The following is a 16,203-nucleotide window of genomic DNA, read 5'->3' on the forward strand; positions in this document are numbered from 1 at the left end:
GTGAATTCGACACTCAGACTTCCATTTTAACTTTACTATTTGGGACGAATTGATGCACTTGTCAATCCATCAACAATCATCAACTGTATTAGAATTTGACAAATGCATGAAAGTTGTGAAAAGGAATAATGATTAGGTTGTGATAAATAAACTGCAACTTCCTCTATTATGTTATTTTAAAGAATATATTACTTTCTTAAATTTTTCTTTTTTGAAATTTATGCTGTGACAATATTATGTTCTATGTGCGGGTAGAATCATGGATTTGGTGTCTTTTTTTGTTTGTTTTGGGTACTATCATGCTAAAAATTTTACTATTATTTTGGCTATGTTATGAACAAAATTTTAAGTTTAATGACAATATATTTAGAATTTGGTCTGCAACCATTTATGAATTCCTTCTTAACCACTTTAAAATTTGGTCTGGAACATCTTCCTCATCTCAAGTTGGCTATGCTATGAATAAAGTTTTTAGTATAATGATGCATACACGTTTAAATTCACATAAGTGTCATTAACCATTTTGTCATTAAGTTATATTTGTTGGGAACCAAAATGTCATTGAGTAACAACGTGTTACCATGAAATTGGACAGAATAAGCTTATTCTCAAAATAGCCCTTAGGTTCGTAAAATAAAAAAAATCAACATTTAAAAAGAGTTTCCCTAACAATTTAATCCAAAATCCTATTAGCTGACAAGGAAAGTCTTCTTGAACACGTGAATTTGTCACGCCAACCTTTACATGACATGTAAGTATTCAATGTTAACGAAAACAAAGATAACTAGATGGTTGGACTAAATTGTCGATACATTTATACTTTTGTGGATTAAATTAATCATTTCCATAATTTAGGGACAAATTTTTCATCAAGTGCAAACTATAAGGACAAAAGTAGCTATTTATCCTTCTTTTTACAAGTATTACTAAATCTTTATGTTGGAGAAGGAGAAATCTCATGTGTTTCAATTTATTTCATGTCAATTTATGACTTTATCATTCATTTGATTGAATTTTTATGTTCTAAATGTTATTCTTCAATTAATCACCTAATTGGAACAAGAGTCAATCTCTTAATTAGAAAATTGGTTATTAAGTTGATAACTGCGAAATTTGAGTTAATTTGATAGTCAATTTTGACTAAGAATGATTGTAATTTCTTTACTTTACTGTTGTTTTTAATGAAATAATAAAAAAATTAATATCTTTGCAGTTTTTTATCAGCTGAATTTAAAAGAAGAAGATTTCAAGTGCTTTGGAAAATTGATACAAAAATTTGAAGAAAAAGCCTTAAGAAAAAGTTAAAAATTAGGACAGCTTACTTAGCGCGTAAGACACGCCCAGCGCGTCTCCTCGCTTAGTGGCCAACTCATGCTTAACGCGAAGAAGCCCAAAGGCACGCTTAGTGCGAAAGCCCGCACTAAGCGCGAAGTCAACATGAAATGTAAGTTACCTTAGTTCTATAAAAGGAGTAGGAAGCAGAAGGGAAAGACACAACCTACACATCGGGACAACACTACCCCAGAGACTCAGAGCTCTCTAATGCATACATTCTAAGTCTGAGTATCTCTAATAGGGGAAATCCTCTTTCTATGTCCATTATCCCCTTTTCCTCCTCTATCCATCTCTCTTCTTCTATCCACATCAACCCCTAAAGTGTAAAGTCTCTCATGACAATGAGAGACTAAACTCTCATTGTTGGGAACCTAGCAGCCAAATGTCCTTGTAATGTAATCTTTCCTTATTATCTATTTAATGCAATGACAATTTTTATTGTTTCTTTCATGTACTTTATTGTTATTGTATGGCCCGATCATCCATGCATTTGTTTTTAGGGATACACTAAAAAATGGTAATGTCTAAAGAACTGAAAAATGACATCTCAACATTGCATTACTAGGGATAAAGTGACTTTGTTATGCCTCTGCATATATCTTCATACTTAATGTTGTTTATGATTCAATTTTTGCAAAGGGATTTGGGACAGAGAATACATAAATTAAGCTCTTCATAATAAGGGATCAGGGTTGAGCATATTAGTAGATGTTGGTGAAAATTGAAAAAACAGTTAATAGAGAAAAATATTAATATTGCATCAAAGGTAGTAAGGCATGCTAAACTCCAACATAATTGCATTTTGAAATCATCTTTTGTTCTCTTCTTGTTTATTTTATTATTTTTGCCTTTTTTAAATTCAATTTCTTTCTTTATTCTTCTTTCTATTCTACTCCTTCTTCTATTGCTTACAAATTGGATATTTATCAATGCAAGTACAAATAAAGTTCACGTAGACTCGACACTCGATCTTCCGTTTAAATCTTTACTACTTGTGATAAAATTGGTACACTTGTCAATCTATTAACATAAGTGTTAAAGAATTCTTCCATAATTATTGAGATCTCACATAAAAGACTTAATAAATAAGAGGTACGATAGAAGTCTCATGTTTAAGGCTTGTTTTGGTTAGGAACACTCAAGGAATTAGGATTTATGGCTAAAACAAAAGTGTTAACATTAAGGAATTGAGTTTATCCTAAATTAATGAATCTAGTCTTCAATTGACTGATAAATGATAACTAATTAAGTAGAGACCTTAACAGAATGGCTTCAAACAATAACAGAGAAAAATCTAACTTTAAGCACGGTTAATTTATATTGTTACTGTAATTGTAATGATTGTAACTTGTATAGTGTTATGTATTTTTGTTTTTATGACGGTTGACAGGTCATGTTAATGTTCTTGACCAATCATATGTTTTCCTTAGCTTGTACAGAAATAGATGTAGTCATTGAACAAATAATGAGATTTGCTACATCACAAGCCCAAAAATATCCTTCATGAATCATCACAATAATGCGCAAGCTTTATTACACCACAAACAATGCGCACTTAAATACACAGGCACAGTAAACCCAGAGATAGCTTTTGACTTATTCTCTTCTGGTCGAACATAGCCCTCGCCCCACATACACCAGAATCATTTGCCCTCTCCCCCAAAACAAAACAAGTGTTAATTTCAATTTATCCATGTGGTATGGTATGGGGACATAATAATTTACCCCTAGTTTTATTGATGTACATTTTATTTCACGTGTTTATATGAAAGACTTGAAATAATTGAAGAGACGTACCACATGGGATAAATTGAAATTAACTCAGCAGAAGCAAATAGATTACTCTAGTATATATAGTATGATGTTTTTTTTTTCCGATAAAATATAGTATGATATGTTTTTGAACAGTGGACAATGTAAATTATATATAGGGGTATTCCTGTACTTGAATAATTGAAGTGACATGAAATTTAGGGTTTAAATGCCGGCAAGGCACTCTGGTGGGATCACTGGAAACCTTGACTTATCTTGGCAGTAATCATAGATGATATGGTTGAGCCGAACCCACCTGTACCTTCGGGCTTCAATGGCATTAAGAGCTTGGTATGCAGCCCCTTCCCACCAATTACTTTGGTTAGAGGCACAGTTGGCAGGTCCTGGCACTGGGCACCCTTCAATGTCAAAGTCCTTGTAATATGCATAAAAAGGTGCTTTACTCCAATCAATTTTCTCCAACCCCCCTCTTGTTGCCCAATTATCAGCTTCCCACAATGTCGAATACACTCCCATTGGTTGCATTGTTGGGTATGGGATTCCCTTTCCCTCACTGTTCTTGTACACTCTAATGGGAAAATCATCAACGTAGAATCTGCATTGCACGCACATAAATACCACCATACATGATTAACTAGCAATTTGGCAATTGGGCAACACCTTGATACATTTTTTTAAAATTAGAGTTACACCTAAGTAAATATCAACATAAAATACTTAAAACTTCAATTTTAATTGGGAAACATCACCAACCATACAAATTTTAATTCAATTCTAATTGGTAAGTAAATGATTCTAAATTCATTATTATTAATGGTAACACTAATATATAGTAGTATTTGTACTATCTTACACAATATGATGATGATTCCACATAATAGTATAAGTGTGAAAATCCGCAGAAGGGTCAAACCAGAGGTTGACCCTTTGTTCTCTATCTCCTTTTCCGTGAGCATAGATGTTTGTCTGAACTGTGTAAGGCTGACCACTACGGTTCCCCAAGAACTCAAAATCCAGCTCATCACGTACAGTGTCGGTGTCAGAGTTCATCTACCATAATCCACAAACCACAAACCAAGTGTGTTTATAAAATTGATTCTAATTATTCATGTCTAGATGCTTTTATTCAAAAAAACAAGTAAACAGTAATGAAACTAGTAAATAGATGTGATAGAGATTTAGACTCACATAAAATGCAGTGACAGTGCCAGCAGAGTCTCCGGGTATGAGCTTGATCTTCATGCTAACACGGCCAAACATGTACTTACTCTTGGAAGCAAAGCCACAACCTGTAGTAAATGATGCAGAGAGTGTGTGTGGTAAATGGTAATTAATTGGTTCTTCTTTCTTTGGCAAAGGGAATAATAAAGAGAAGAGTTAGGGACAAGTTAATATTATGGCTTACCAGAGTTTTGATCTAGAATGAGTTGGATGGATCTGCCTTGATCAATTTGCCTGATATGAGTCTTTGACCACGTGATTTCAAAGTCTTGCAGAAAAGTGGCGGGTCGTCCCCAAACACACACAGCAGATACGAGAAACCATGATGATAATAATAGAATATAGACATCAACGTTTCCAAAAGTGTTAATGATGGCCATGGACATGTTTTAACTAAAATATTATTGGTTAATTTGGGATGCAAGTGGAGGGGAGGGAAGTGTGTTATTTATATAAGGAGTTTTGAGAATTGGAACAACAATGCACTCAAAGATTGAAATTGAAAGCGTCACAACAGCATTGCTTTCCATACAGCTTTTGGCGAACAATCACTAGGGCCTACGCTATTCATGCTTGGCACCCCTTTTGTCCTCTGCGGCTGATTTTTCTGAGCGTGTGCACTGTATGTTTTGTAACCCCATATAAATGAATAATATGTGGACATCACAAAGGTCTATTTGACACCTAATAAAAGAAACAAATAAAAGAGATCGAGAGCAGCGTAAATATGATAAATGCTTCTTCGGAACAGCTACGTTCAGCTAAATTTGTGTTTATTCTCAAGTTCAAAGTAAAGCAACACATAGTCATTTGTATTTTCTTCATCATCAATTTATAATAGAAAAACTAATGATAAATATATACCATTGAGGTGTTTAGAGTGAATTAGTGTTAATGCATCATTACCTTTCTTTTTTCTGTTGCATTCAAGTGTCCGAGAATCTTTTCATGGCTACAAGAAATTAAAATTTTGATCCAAAAGGCCTAGGTTGTGCAAAATTACATAATGCTAAATGCAAAAAAAAAAAAGGCCAATAAAAGTTACTAGTATATTATTTAAACTCTTTTTAAAAAAGGATAACATCGTCTCATACTTTCTAAATAAGAAGGATAAGAAAAAAAGGAAAATTAAATAAATACATACGTTTTATTTTAAACATCTCAAATAATAGAATAAAATATCACTATTTTATTTTACTCTATTGTATTATTTTTTCATCAGTTCGGATTTATAGCTTAAGGATAGAGGTGTTTTAGACTTTAGTCCTTGTTTAGACTGTTGATAAGAAATAGAAAAAGAAAAGTGAATGCTTTAGCTAGAGAAAAATAGAGAATAAATTTGAATAGCAATGAATGTGAAATTATTTGAGATTTAAATAAACATAGCATATTTGTTGGTATAGCATTTAGGAAAATACTAATAAGTATCTAAGGTCATTAATTAAAGAATTTAAAGTAAACATATTTTTATTAGAATACAAAAAATTATAATGTTGACGATTTTTTTAACGTTCTTTTTATGATTTACACAATAAATAATGTTATTTTTTAGTTTTTTAATCAATGTTTTAAAGATATTGGTTAGCAAGATTTTATTTATTGCAAAGAAAACTTTTGAAGAAAGGAAGTTAATATTTTTTTTTAATAAAGATTAAATAGGAAACATACACTCTCAAATCATGGTGAGAAAATCATGTGTAGTGGATTTTTTTTTGTTATTTATCGGTATAAAATATCAATTAATTTTAATAATTAATTTTCATTAGAAATCATTTTAGTGGAGTTTTTTTTTTTTACTTTTAATCACAGCTTTTTAATCCACAAGATTTAAATCTAAAACTTTACTTAATTTGGAAATATCAAGTTGAGTATCACTCACATCAATAACTAACTTTTTAGTAACCATGTGTAATAGATAAGTTAAAAAAAAGATGCGATAAAGTTAGAAATAAATAAATTAGATGTGTTCTAAACTACTTCATTCCTTCACTTTCCCACCTTTTCATATTCGGATATAAGGAATGGAAAGGTATATTGTCATTAACCTTGAGAATTAGTAAATTGGAGGACAAATTCGAAGAGTACATGTGCATTTTTCCTTTAGTTAAATAAATAAAATAATATAATCAAATTGTTCAGTGTAAATTTTTTAGTAGTATCACAAGTCCACTGGTAGGAGTGAACTCTCCCAACTCCATTTTTTAAAATCTGTTGGTATTTATACTAGCCATATAATATCTAATCATATTAGATGAATTTATGATTAGTCATGGTAATGGATAATACTTTTGTAATGCCCGAAAACAACACAAATAAATGGTTATTGCAGTTAATACTTCCTCAAATCCATTAGATTGATTCTTGTGCATATAGTAGTATATCATAGAGAGAAACAGCCATGCAATGAGTGTTTGTATCACTAGGTTGCTTATTGAAAACCACTTCTGATCGATCAAGGGAGGTTTGGTGATATATATTGTGATAATAGGCAGTGCAAAAAGTCCATTAAACTCTAACTACACCTTAACCTAACTAATCCACTTCACTGTAAAGTCCATTCTAGCAAAACCGGTTCATCAACCCAACCATTATCAATATTTAATCATATCAGTTTGGTTTTGGAAAACTATTTGGTAGGAGGTGGCATGTGAGTGCCCTGTACGTACCACACCTTCTATTCTATTGCATGAGAAGAAAAACGTGGCATAGCCAAAGATAAGATTTTTCTGGTGGGATGATGCATTGCTGATGGAAGCTAGCCCCTCCCCCTTATATTTACTTAGGGTTAAAAGTGAATTGAAAATTTAGAACCTATTTTCTTCTCTTTTCAAAAACATTTTTCAGTTTTTTTAATTAAAAAACTAAAAAAAAGTGTTTGGTTGGTGAAATTTGTTTTAACTCTGAAATAACACCCACAGTAAAATACCTTTTTTGCAGTAGAGTAAGTCTTATTTTTTAGCTTTTAAAATTAAGTTTGGAAATATTGTTGAACATTTTATGAGAAAACAATCATGTAACTAGCTAATACATGTATAAGTTAATTATTGAATCATATAAAATTATTTTACATCATATCACATCACCAAAATTTATTAAACATTTAATAGAAGATTGGCGGAAAAATTAAAATAACACAAGTGTAATACTCAAATGTTCTCAATTTTCACAATTGTAATGAGGAGATCAAAATCACACAATTATAATATATGATGGACTAAAAGTGTAAATAAATCATAATAATAAAAAACTAAATGTTGAATATGTAGAATATTATGATAAGATACATGATTCAATAAGGGTGGCAGAATTATTAAAAATGCTCTCATCTAGATCTCGAAAATGATTTTATTTAAGAATAACTCCTAAATTCAGATTTATAAAATAAGAATAAATTTTCTGACATGTTTTTGTTTTTTTTTTTAAAAAAAAGCTAAAAATATTTCCACTAAACAAAAATATATTTATCCTTTTCAAGTAGATAGTAATTTTTTTTTTTGAAAGGCAATGATTTTTTGAAAAAAATTAAACGACAGGCTGCCGGTTTCCACTTTCCTTAATTTTGCACAATGCACCTATAGCCACCTATGTTGCAACTTTAATTATTTTCTATCATGTGATTTAGTGAATAACAAAATGTTTCGCTCGGCACTTAAATCTTAATCTATTTAAAAAAAGATTTTTTTTTTAATTTCTACCCTTAATTTTAAAGAAATCATACGAACACCAGAAGGGAAATGATTGGGACATTAATTATTGTAGAGAAATGCTGGTGTATAGAAATAGCACGTGTGCAACTATGTTTCTTTTTCCTTCTCCTTTTGTGTGTATGGGATAAGCAATCATGCATGCATTTAGCAGCACAGCAAGTCCACGCGAGACCGAAGCTCGCGATATTGACTGCTTTAATGGCACAACAATATAGAAAGGACGCAACACCAACATATATAGTTTTACTTGAATATTTTTAAATCTTCTTATAATTATTATTTAGAAATTGGTCATAGTAACAAGGAAAAGACAATAATTACAAGTTTAATTATATATTACTGTTCTAAATTCACATATATGTATGATTCAATGATGATATTTAACTTCTCCAACGTGATATGACCATTCTAGTAATGAAAATTGTAACACCGTAGTATTACTCATTACTCAACAATTGGGAGAATATTTAAAATTTAAAATCCTTTAAACATGTTAATTTCCTGCTTATGTTAAAGTTCAATAAATTATTGGGTCTACTTGCATAACAATGGAAGAGATAATTGTATAGACCGTGCATCGCAAGGAAGCTGAGTGCGACTCTGTCCAATAGCGGACAGAACAGTACTGAATTGTCGGCAGCAGGGTGCAACAGTGAACAGCATGCCATATACTAATATTATGTTTGGATAACGTAGGGATACAATGGGGCTGGCAAGCAAGCTTAGCAATCTTCTCATGTTCATATTATACGAGTATCTATATATATTTACATATTTTAATAAAGTGAGTGTAAGAAAGATAGGTTAAAGAAAATGTGGTTAGCATTCGTTTTTAGGGTATCCACTAGTATTAGTTGATATTTGTTTAAGTATAACATCTTTTTAAAAGTAAAAAGTAAAATAAAACTAAAACTCAATAAGTTTAATATATATATATATATATATATATATATATATATATATATATATATATATATATATATATATATATACTAAAAAACAAAATAGAACAATTTATTTATATATACTTAAAATATTTAAATAATTCTGAGTGTCATGGAATAACTTTTTTCTTTCCTATTTTTCTCTCCTTCATATTTCATTTCTCCCAATACATAACAAATTAATTCGGTTACTTTTCTCGATTAAATAAAAAATATTTTTATACATTTTTATCATTTTAACAATTTAACAAATAATTTGACTAAACACTACTCATAATTCGGTTACTTTTCTCTATCAAATATCGCTTTTGTGAGACAATGACTTATCAAACTTGAAAATGAAATCACGGCTTAGCAGGGAAAAAGTGAAGAAAACAGTATGACCAAGCAGTATGTTAGCCATTACTCATTCCAGCTGTTCACAGATAATTAAATCTCTTTGAAAAAATGAGACAGGTGATAGACTGAAAAAACTATATATTTAGAAGAAGAAAAATATTAGCTATATAGTGGGAGTGACTTGATTTGATTTTTAACGGTATAATATAGAAGTGTATTTGAAAGTGACGAATGTACGCACATATTGTATTATTATTTGAGATTTTCTTAATTTTTACTTTCATTTTATATATAGTTGGAGTGACTTGATAATTGAGTTAGCTATATAGTGATTCGTTCACTCATATTATCCAAACCGGGTCAATTATATATGGGTCTGGATATTAAAACTACGAATGCATTTTTCCGAGATAAAATATGGTCAGCATTTATGTGTATTGTTGTAGTTGTTGGAATCCGCTGGACTTCACTTGCTAATAATTTTTTTGTTTGTCCATTCTAGTAGACTTCCACACAACCACAAGTATGGCATCAGATTTTTCGAAATGCTTAACTTATGGGAAAATGATCAATCATTGACAACACATATCCCACGAAATGCAATTCATGCCCATTATTATAATTATATTTAATATATAATAAAAGTAAAGCCGAAGTTTGGATATTGGTTCTTAATCACTAGCTCCAATCATTTTTAAATAGCAATCTTAACCTTTTTGGAATTATTCTCGTCCTTTCAAATTGATTTTCATATTAATATTAACCTTTTTTGTTTCAGACTTCATTAATTATTTCATTTTATTGTGAAGTGATGTTACCAACTAAGCACCATTTAATAGTTTTCTACCCCTTTAGGAAGAGAATAAAGAACTACGCCATTGATTTGGAGCCGGTGGTTGTTTCTTTTTAACACAGTGAGCTAGCTGTTTCACCGTTACTCTCAATCGAGCTAGTTCCCAATCAATTAGCAGGCCAACCTGAACTTTTTTTTATGGCTGTAAATTTTACCTTGCTTTCTCATATATGGGAAGTAAATTCACTCTGTCATGGGTTAAATCTACTGATTTATCAAGCAAAAGTAGCGTATGCATGTGGTCATTAATTTGTTGAATTGTGGCACTTCAAATTCAAGTTTTTGTAGAACAGTATAATACATTACTAAATTTGCGCATACAGAAAAGAGCAGTTCAGGAATTGGTGCTGTGTCAATATCAACCAGATAGTATAGCATGAATATGATGCATAGAGTGTGGTTGGAAATTTTGTGTAGGCAGCTTGAAATGCACAGATCACTTTCAGTACAGAGGCTGTGCCAGTCAGCATTGATGGAATTTGAAACAGATTCGGATTCCCTCCTCTCCCTTTCTCTTCATGCACCGAACTAACACACAGACCCCACTTGATCGAATTAATAATTAACTTGGTTGGCTCTTCAAGCGACACTAATATATTACTAGAACAAAAAATAATTGACGGTCCTAAATTAGTTACAGCTCTTATTAATTTCTTGTGACTGGTGAATATTTTTTTTATTAACAAATGTTAATCATTAGAATGTTAGTTTTATTAGAAGAAAAAAAAACCCTATGATATTTCTTGTTTTTATTCTCCATTAATCATCCAACTTATCTTATATCAACTTGATGAACACTTTCTATTAGTATCTAGACTTGCAGACATGAAATTGTCACACATATATATTAATTACTGTTTAGATGTTATCATGAAGTGGCTGGATAATAAAAAAGTTTTTTGATAGTAATTCACTATATATACAGAAAATAGATGCAGCATAGAATAACGAAATATGGTTGAGTGCTCTCTTAATTAGACGTGCTTCCGTTTCTTGTTAGGGGACAAACTACACTATTCGGACAGATTTATGTTACATCCAAAGGATGATTATATCTCTCTGCATTGTACCGACTACTTAATCTCTGAATTTCCAGAAACTATGGTCCATAAACCGACCGGCTAATTAAGATAAGGTTCTTGCTAAGGAGTCAAGAGTTCCATACTTGTTCTTGTTTATGATACTCGGAGCATTTTTATTGGCGGAACGGTTACTCCTATCCCTCCTTTGAAAAAATTATTACAAGATCTTAGATAATGTGATTATGACAAATTTCATGTAATATTTAATGACATTTTTTTTAGGTAGTAATCACATTTTTGAAGAATAATAATATATCAACAATGTATATATATATTTTTTTGGTAAGACACTCTATATCATTAATACTTATTTGACATCTTTTTATTTGTTTTTTCTTATCAAATTATATTACCTATTATTTCTATATTTCTCTCTCCTCTTTTTTCTCTATCAAAATGTCAAATAATATTAGATATCCATGAATCTTTATCCCATTTTCAATTTGAAAAAAAAAAGTTAATAACGTGTCATGTAAACATTAGTCAGTTGGAATTACATAAATTCTAAATTATATAATAATTTAGAATACTTCATACCTTAAAAAATGAAATAAAATATAAAGTAAGATCCATTTTTTGTAAAGTGAGCAATATTTGTAGAAAACAATTGTTGAATTTATACAGACTCAACTTTTTTCATGGAGGTGTCAAAATAGCTTACCCACGTCACTTAGTCCTTATCCACGTAATCAAAGGCCAAAAATTCCACAAATATTTTTTTTTTTAAAAAAAAAAACATGCAGCAAGGCTAAAAAGCCCATAAGTGCATGCGTATTAATTTTGTAAGAAATTATTGTTATTGGAAGTGATTTAATAGAGTGAAAAATTATAAAACGAAGGACAATTACGGACACAAATGCTAAATCTTGAGTGTGTTTTTTTTAATAAATTGAGAAAAGACAAAAAAAATAGACTACAAAATCAAAGGGAAGGATTATATTGAACATCAGCTAGCATTCAGTAGATGAATAGCCGCAGCAGGGGACCTCCCAAACAATGAAGCTTTGTCTGCTTAATTTCTGTCTGCAAATTTAGCTAATTATATGATTAACATTTGAAACAGGTGGGATTCCCACTCTCTTTTGAGTGCATAATTCCTCCATGCAATTTGTGATAGGTATGAATTTCCAGTTGACAGTAAACGAGAGATTTCCATTCCATGCATGCCATTTGTTTCACAAACTACCCTTTGCGTCCTGTATTAATTCCATGCATGCAATAGTCCATCTCATAACCTAAACTAACGTTTTTGATCAATTTTTTTTTTACCTTTTCGTGATAATTGAAAAATTATTATGCGAGTTTCATTGATCACGCCCCAAAACATTGTTTGTGCACGTCCAAGACCCCCTGTACGCCTGTAGTATTGATTTTTTTAGAAAAGAAGGAAACAGTTTTAAAATGCTTTTTTATTCTTACAGTTGTTTTATATTTTTGTGAACTTTATATTTTTGTCAGTTATTTCTTGCAGTTTTCATGTTGTACTTATTGTTTTATATTTTTGTCAACTTTTTTTCCCAATCATAATGAAGTGGTTGCTTCGTATCTTTGCTCAGAAAATGGGTTGGCTCAGCCTTAAACATCTGATTGAACTACACATACATTATGAACAGATAATCCTTTGTAGTACAAATTGGGCCGTGTCATCTTTTCACAAATGACAAAAAAAAATAGTTTAAAACTTTACAAGGCCCAAATTGTCAATCATGAATTGCACAAGAGCCTTCCGTTCCATTAATGCAGAGTGAAATAAAGAATTTTAATTGTTTGATATGAAAATAAAAATAATAAATTTATCATGTACTATGTACATGTGTTAATATTAATTGTTGATTTTTTTAATAATTATTGAAAATTCTTAGTTTTTCATCTAAATAAGATGTGACTTTAAATAACCAAACCTAACATAGTAAATTAACAGCTTAGTTTATACAATTATTTTTCTCTAACAAGCTATTAAGTTCATGTTTGGGTAGTTTGAAACGCATATTCACATTCTCTTCCTATGTCCAAAGACTAAAAAATGTGAAAGCTACTTAAGGTTACTTCTAGTTCTAGTGGATATGATTTTTAGAATGAGTTTCTAAACACAAATCTGTCCTCAGTTTTAAACTAATCTGCTTGTGAAAATAATTTATTCAATAAATTACTAAGTGCAGTGTGAAGGCCAATGAGTTTAGAATAGATAAATTAATTTAGCATGGTTAAAACTAGCCTATGAGCAGAATCCAAGTTACCTCTTATTCCAAGGTTTTTACTACTCTCTTTGTTCTGCCACAGTTATAGACTGCAAATGTGATTAAACGTACACAAAGTTCAGTTTATGGCGTCTTAAACGAGATTTAAAGTGGTTTGGAGTTTCAATTATTGCACAAAAAATGGACAACACAACAAGAGGAGCGAGCGTGGGCAAGATGTTGTTATGTAAGCATTCATTGGTATGCGGCAGAGGCTCGTTATTTAGTCGCTAGCTTAGCAGTGTGACTATGATACACACAGCAGAAGGAATGCATGTTCATGTTCTGAAGTCTGAACCATTCCATCATATTTACCAAAACCCAACCAGAAAAAAAAAAAGAAGAATGATTGCCAGGATCTCATGTGATTGCATAATCATAGAGTGAAAAGATAATACCATAATGTTGAAGCGAGAGATTATGTTCTTTCTCTTTCCCACACTCAGACTGAAAGAGAAGGATAGAGGGGAATGTAGCGTACTAGCGTTGTTATATGGTGGGACTACTCTGCTGACATTTTTTACTGCAAAAATAAGACTACACCTCATTACAAGGCTCCCACTATATTAAAACCAAAGCCAAAATAATAAAAGTAAGGAACGAAAGTGTGTAAAATGAATGGAAAAACCAAAAATCTACAGCTGTAAATGCATGTCCTTTAGTGGGAGATTTCCCCTCATATCTGGTGAAATTGGTGGCTTTTTGCTGTTTCAATATTCTACTTGTCTTATTTATCATCTATTTGTGGTTCTAACTTCTCAGGTTGTAAATTGTAATGCCTATGCTTCTCCCTTGCATTGCAGCAAGCAATTATTATATAATCTTTGGTTTCTTGTTTTTTGACAGAGGCTCGTCGACCGAAGGAGAGGTGTTTCCCTTTTCGGGGCTCCTCCTTTTCTTGCCCCTCTGCATTTTTCTCATTTGTCCTTCTATGTTCCATCACTTCAACATGAAAAGGTCTTTTTAGCATATATATATTCAATTCCTTCCTTCTAACTTTATGCTCTTTGCTTCATCCTATTATATTATCCGTCCTTTCAGCTCTCAAATTCTCTTTCTTGATCACCTCTCTTAACTACTCCATCTACTTTCACTTTTCCTCCTTCCTTACGGTAGTGTTAAATTCTCTCTGAAATGGGGCGTGATCATCACCTTGTTGTTTGTGGCCAAAGACTCAGTTTTCTTAGCATTTCTCTTTGCTTTCTGATAATTTCAAGTTGGACCCAGATGGGACTTGTTACTGAAGGTACATACATTAGAGATTTTCAAAGCTTCCAAATAGACACCAATATCATCTCCATCTAACATTGTCTTCTCTTTTGTTCTTAACAGGTAGAAAGACTCCCAAACAGAATGGTTTCTATCAGGTACAATTAAGCTTACCTTATTAAATGTTCTCTAGTCTCTGCTGATTAGCATGAATGATAAACCACTTAAACTTGATTTGGCATTGTGGTGATTTGTGTAGGCAGTACATGATGATAAGGCAATGGTGAGGGCACAAATAGGGTCAAGGCCACCAAAATGTGAGAGAAGGTGCCGGTCTTGTGGACACTGTGAGGCCATTCAGGTACCTACAAATCCTCAAGCGCAGAACGGGAAGATCAACTCTTCAACTGTGTCTACTATTGCTTTTACAATGGGAGAAGGTGGCTCTAACTACAAGCCTATGAGTTGGAAGTGCAAATGTGGGAACCGGATTTTCAACCCCTAATTCCAATTGTACCATAACTTAGTTGTTAGATATTCAAGGATAGCAACTAATTTACCAATTTTGTATATGAATATACATTTCTAAGTAATGTAATTCTTTTGTTTTTGTCTCTTTGGTTCTTACCTCTCAATGTCCTGTGTCTGAGGAAAAGCGTTTATTATGCTATAATTACATTGTTCCTCCATTTCTTTCCTGGCAATGTTTATTTGTACCATTTGCGGCTGCTAATCATTGTCCAAGACATAACTTGCAGTGTGCTAGTTGATTTAGTGCTTCTGCTTCTCTTAAGTAGATTCTGCCAGTTTAAAACTTAAAATGAAAACTAGCTTTTTTGTCATTAAAATCTCTACTTTCATAAAGCAGCATGGCTGCTTTCTTATGTTCACATATTTAATATCTTGGGGTGCTAGTAAAAATAAAATGGACGTGGAGATTGGAGTGACAATTCCTCTGTTTTTATTTCTATATTAACATGGCCAACATATTGAAAAATTTCCCAACTAAGAAGAGATGAGAAGACACTATTAGAAATATACAAATGAGAAAGGTGATTTTACAAGAGTATAATGGAGTTTATAAAGACAGTGAGAGTAACTAACTTCCTAATTGATGTAATTGATTTGTATCCAATGTAATAGACGAAAAAGGAAAATTTGCTCACAATTTAAAAGGGATTTCACCAAACATGATCCCCATTGTTTTCCTCGAGGATAATCCACTAATGAGGTTAAAGAATACAATCAAACTTTTAATTTTTGAAAATCCCATACATTGATACAATGCAGTTAGAGCTGATTTCTACTTTTTCTTGTTTTTATTGAGACGTCCTGTAGTAATCTCAAGCCGGAGCTAAACCCTGCTATCTACATGAAATCAGAGAAAGCAACAAAAATAAATTGACAAGTAAACCTCTATAGTTTCATTGTACTCTTAAATTTTCTTTTTATTTTATTTTATAATATACGTCTAAAAAATAAACAGAGATTGATTGCGGACTA

General features: G+C 31.5%; 2 protein-coding genes across 2 annotated transcripts; one reads left to right on the forward strand and one right to left on the reverse strand.

The window, feature by feature from the left end:
• Positions 1-2,839: 2,839 nt before the first annotated feature.
• On the reverse strand, positions 2,840-4,985 carry LOC100784660 (probable xyloglucan endotransglucosylase/hydrolase protein 6). Its single transcript, XM_003517317.5, has 4 exons — positions 4,514-4,985; positions 4,297-4,397; positions 3,962-4,158; positions 2,840-3,703 (listed from the first exon to the last, which is right to left on the reverse strand). The coding sequence occupies exons 1-4, from the start codon at positions 4,713-4,715 to the stop codon at positions 3,313-3,315; spliced, it is 891 nt and encodes a 296-aa protein (XP_003517365.2). The 5' UTR covers positions 4,716-4,985; the 3' UTR covers positions 2,840-3,312.
• A 9,165-nt stretch (positions 4,986-14,150) lies between these two features.
• Positions 14,151-15,447, forward strand: LOC100785185 (EPIDERMAL PATTERNING FACTOR-like protein 2). Its single transcript, XM_003517318.5, has 3 exons — positions 14,151-14,737; positions 14,824-14,858; positions 14,960-15,447. The coding sequence occupies exons 1-3, from the start codon at positions 14,626-14,628 to the stop codon at positions 15,203-15,205; spliced, it is 393 nt and encodes a 130-aa protein (XP_003517366.1). The 5' UTR covers positions 14,151-14,625; the 3' UTR covers positions 15,206-15,447.
• Positions 15,448-16,203: the final 756 nt, after the last annotated feature.

Source organism: Glycine max, chromosome 1 (assembly GCF_000004515.6).
Source record: "Glycine max cultivar Williams 82 chromosome 1, Glycine_max_v4.0, whole genome shotgun sequence".
NCBI lineage: Eukaryota > Viridiplantae > Streptophyta > Magnoliopsida > Fabales > Fabaceae > Glycine > Glycine max.

Bases quoted from the DNA above. Each gene is read 5' to 3' on its own strand.
- LOC100784660 (XM_003517317.5), bottom strand. From the start codon at position 4,715: ATGTCCATGGCCATCATTAACACTTTTGGAAACGTTGATGTCTATATT. The intron at 4,398-4,513 runs GTAAGCCATAAT...CATTTACTACAG, and splicing joins CATTCTAGATCAAAACTCTG to GTTGTGGCTTTGCTTCCAAG. The intron at 3,704-3,961 runs GTAAGATAGTAC...CGTGCAATGCAG, and splicing joins TGGAATCATCATCATATTGT to ATTCTACGTTGATGATTTTC.
- LOC100785185 (XM_003517318.5), top strand. From the start codon at position 14,626: ATGGGGCGTGATCATCACCTTGTTGTTTGTGGCCAAAGACTCAGTTTT. The intron at 14,738-14,823 runs GTACATACATTA...TGTTCTTAACAG, and splicing joins GATGGGACTTGTTACTGAAG to GTAGAAAGACTCCCAAACAG. The intron at 14,859-14,959 runs GTACAATTAAGC...TGATTTGTGTAG, and splicing joins AACAGAATGGTTTCTATCAG to GCAGTACATGATGATAAGGC.